Genomic DNA, 3,293 nt, shown 5'->3' with positions numbered 1-3,293 from the left:
GATTTAAGTTATTATTCCTAACACAAAGGAGCTTATATCTATATCCATAGGTCCATAAAAACTCTAATCTTTTCACCCAATCCCCACTCGCCATCTAAGGCCCTTTTTCGAGACTACCCTTTCCTTGCACAAGCTTTTCTAAGTATACGATGATCTATGTCCTGCTTTTGTATCCATAAAGGATGTACTTGGCTTTCAAAACTTTATGAACCAGAGTTAATGTGTCTTGCATGATTCTCCGCCCTGTCTAGCTAATAAAGCTAAGTTGAAACATTCCATATCTCGAAAACCTAGCCTTCCCTCCCTTTTAGACTTGCAAAGCCTACTCTAACATAACCAATGGATACCTCCCTTATTATTATTTTTCCACTAGTACGAGCTTACGATCATAGCCAGCTTATGACAGAGGAGTTTAGGAAACAAAAAATAAGCCATTGCATATGATGGCTTAGCCTACAGTATGGCCTTTATAAACACCTCCTTCCCTCCCGCCGAAGTCTATCTTTGACTCCAAGTCTCGGTTCTTTCCCTCATGCTATCAAGTACCCAACTGAATTCTCTCTTCTTACCTGTTGCACGAAACATAGGTAGTCCCAGATACCTTTCTGGGCTCTTTGTGACCTGGGTATCAAACAGCCTTTTAATTTCTTCCTTTCTTTCATTGCTAGAGTTCTTACTGAAGAATAACCCAGATTTCTCATAGTTTATCTTCTGGCATGATCCCTCCTCATAAACTTTTACGAGTCCTCTCACCCTCTCACACTCTGTGAGATTTGCCTTAATAAAGAGCAGACTATCATCTGCAAAAAACAGATGAGTGATGCGCGGACCATTAACACAAGCACGAACACCCTTCAGTAAACCTTCTTTTTGGTATTTTGCTAATAGGGCGGACAAATCCTCTGAACATGTCAGGAAAAGATAAAGGGATGAGGATCCCCTTGTCTTAGTCCCCTTTTTGGAACAAAGGCTTTCGAGACTGACCCGTTCAAAACGAGTTTATCGGAAACAGATTCCACACCCTGCATTACAACTGAAATCCATTTCTCACAAAACCCCATCCTTTTCATAACAGCCTTGATGAAGCCCTATTCTACCCTATCATACGCCTTGCTCATATCTAATTTGATGGGCCCCCAACTCGTCTTCCCCCTATTCTTCTACCTCAGGGTATGCAACAACTCATATGCAATAAGCACATTGTCAGATATCTGTCTTCCCGGGACAAATGCACTTTGGTTTTCGCTTATACAGAAGGGTAAAACGTTTTTCAACCTATTGGCAAGGCCTTTGGCTATAATCTTATATAGAACATGACACAGGCTTATCGATCTAAAATGGGTTATTTTGGTGGGGGTTTCTTATCTTAAGAATTAATACCAGGTGGGTTCAATTTATTTCCCGAACACTAAATCCATCGTTCAAGACACCAAGGTAGTACCTTGTGACTTCTGAGCCTATAACTTGCCAGAAAGAGTGGTAGAAGCTAGCTGGCTTACCATCCGGACCTAATGCTTTATAGGGGTAGATTTGTTGAGCAGCTTCAAAGATTTCCCCCTCTGTAAATTGTGTTGTAAGTTGATCGTTCATCCCCGGTGTTATGGACGGTAAAATGGCTTCTAATATTTTCCCCTGGCTATTGGACCCCACTGATTTGAACAAGTCTACAAAATAATTCACGGCATGATTGGTTAACTCTTTCTCCCCCTCGTACACACCCTTTCCTTATCAACCAAACTTTTGATCATATTTTCCTGTCTTCTCTATGTAGCTGTTGCACGGAAGAATTTAGTATTCCTATCACCATTTTTAAGCCAATTTGTCCTAGCTCTTTGCATCCATGCCACTTCTTCTTTTTCCAACAACTCATTTAGCTTTGCTCTAAGGGATAATTCTTTCTTTAGCTGCTCTTGGCTAAAGAGGTAATGGTTGAGAGATTCAATCTGATTTTGTAGGTTCTCGATCTTTGCCTGTAGCCGAAAAAATTTCCCTTTTGCCCAGACCAATAGCTTTCCCCCTATCGTTTCTGATTTCTGAATAAGTTCCCTTCCTTTGAATTCCTCCAAGACCCATTGCACCAGGAGTCTGCCCTCCTCATCCTTCAACCATGCATCTTCCATAAAACATTGCTTCTTTCTCCTGTTGCTCTCCTTGTTTAGCCTCTCCAATATATTGACTAAAATGGGACAATGGTCTGAGATCGAGCAGGTCAAATGCCGTACCACGTAGCTTGGATGCATCTTCTCCAAGCGTTGCATGCAACTACCTTATCCAGCTTCTCCATTATCACCGTATCCACTTGTTGTCCCCTCTTCCATGTGAATTTCATCCCAGATAACCGAGATCATATAAACCTATTTTTGCAATGATAGATCTAAAGGCCCTCATCTGCTCCTCAGGTCTTGTCTTTCCCCCTTGTTTTTCATGATACCAAAGAATTTCATTGAAATTTCCAAGGCATATCTACGGCAAACTATTATTCTTGGCTTGCCTCCTTAGAACACCCTAGGCTTATTCTCTTGTTCTCGCTTCTGGTTCCCCATAGAATCTAGTTAACCTCAAGTTCCGTTCATCCTGGTCTGCTACTTTCATGTCTATATGATACTTAGAAAATCTTTGCAGTTCCATTTTTACCTCTTCCTTCCACATCATCCCTAGACCTCCGCTCTTACCCACCACATCCGCCCGAACAAACCATGCATTTTACACCTTGTTATTATTCTTTCTAGTCTTCTAATATTTACAATGATTTTACACAAGAATACCACATCGGGATCTTCTTTCCTCAGTAAACCCTAAAGGACTCAAACCACACATGGGTTCTTAAGCCCATGGCAGTTCCAAGCTAAGCATTTCATTGTCCTCGGCGAGACTAGTACCCAGTCTCCACCACTTGAATGTTTGTATGGTTGGATGGCATCTCCTTCATCATTCTGCTTCTCTTCTCCCCCACGTTAACCTCTATGTCACTGGCTTCATCTTGGCACTGCTTCCGTTTCCCAAGTTCTACTCTAGCTCTCCTTGGGCCCACCTTTGTTTCCCTCACTACTTTCTTCCATCTCCTCTTAAATTGTTCTACTTTATTTTCCTTTCTACTGTCAGCACCCTTTCCCGTATAGACATCTTTCGCAATGTTCCTCTATACCCCTACGTTGGACGCCTCTTTGCATGGTTATGTTTCTATAGAGTGGTCCTTTTGCATGGATTTGGTATGGTCCCCATGTACCGCGTTACCACCTTTGTGCGTGTCCTCCTGCACGCAATTGAGAATATTGTTGAATATGCCGCTTGCT

The 3,293-nt window shown here is 42.0% G+C and overlaps 2 protein-coding genes across 2 annotated transcripts; both read right to left on the bottom strand.

Moving 5' to 3' along the window:
• Window positions 1-498: 498 nt before the first annotated feature.
• LOC149519969 (uncharacterized) lies at window positions 499-1,590 on the bottom strand. The gene is made up of 3 exons (XM_089752068.1): window positions 1,442-1,590; window positions 1,165-1,275; window positions 499-979 (listed from the first exon to the last, which is right to left on the bottom strand). The coding sequence occupies exons 1-3, from the start codon at window positions 1,588-1,590 to the stop codon at window positions 499-501; spliced, it is 741 nt and encodes a 246-aa protein (XP_089608194.1).
• A 173-nt stretch (window positions 1,591-1,763) lies between these two features.
• Window positions 1,764-2,258, bottom strand: LOC149519968 (uncharacterized). The gene has a single exon (XM_089752067.1). The coding sequence runs from the start codon at window positions 2,256-2,258 to the stop codon at window positions 1,764-1,766; it is 495 nt and encodes a 164-aa protein (XP_089608193.1).
• Window positions 2,259-3,293: the final 1,035 nt, after the last annotated feature.

The sequence above is a fragment of the Durio zibethinus genome, chromosome 2, assembly GCF_047325235.1.
Source record: "Durio zibethinus cultivar Kanyao isolate XHJ-2024 chromosome 2, ASM4732523v1, whole genome shotgun sequence".
Lineage (NCBI taxonomy): Eukaryota > Viridiplantae > Streptophyta > Magnoliopsida > Malvales > Malvaceae > Durio > Durio zibethinus.
The sequence above is the reverse complement of the archived record's forward strand: the minus strand, read 5'-3'. Positions and strand labels throughout refer to the sequence as shown.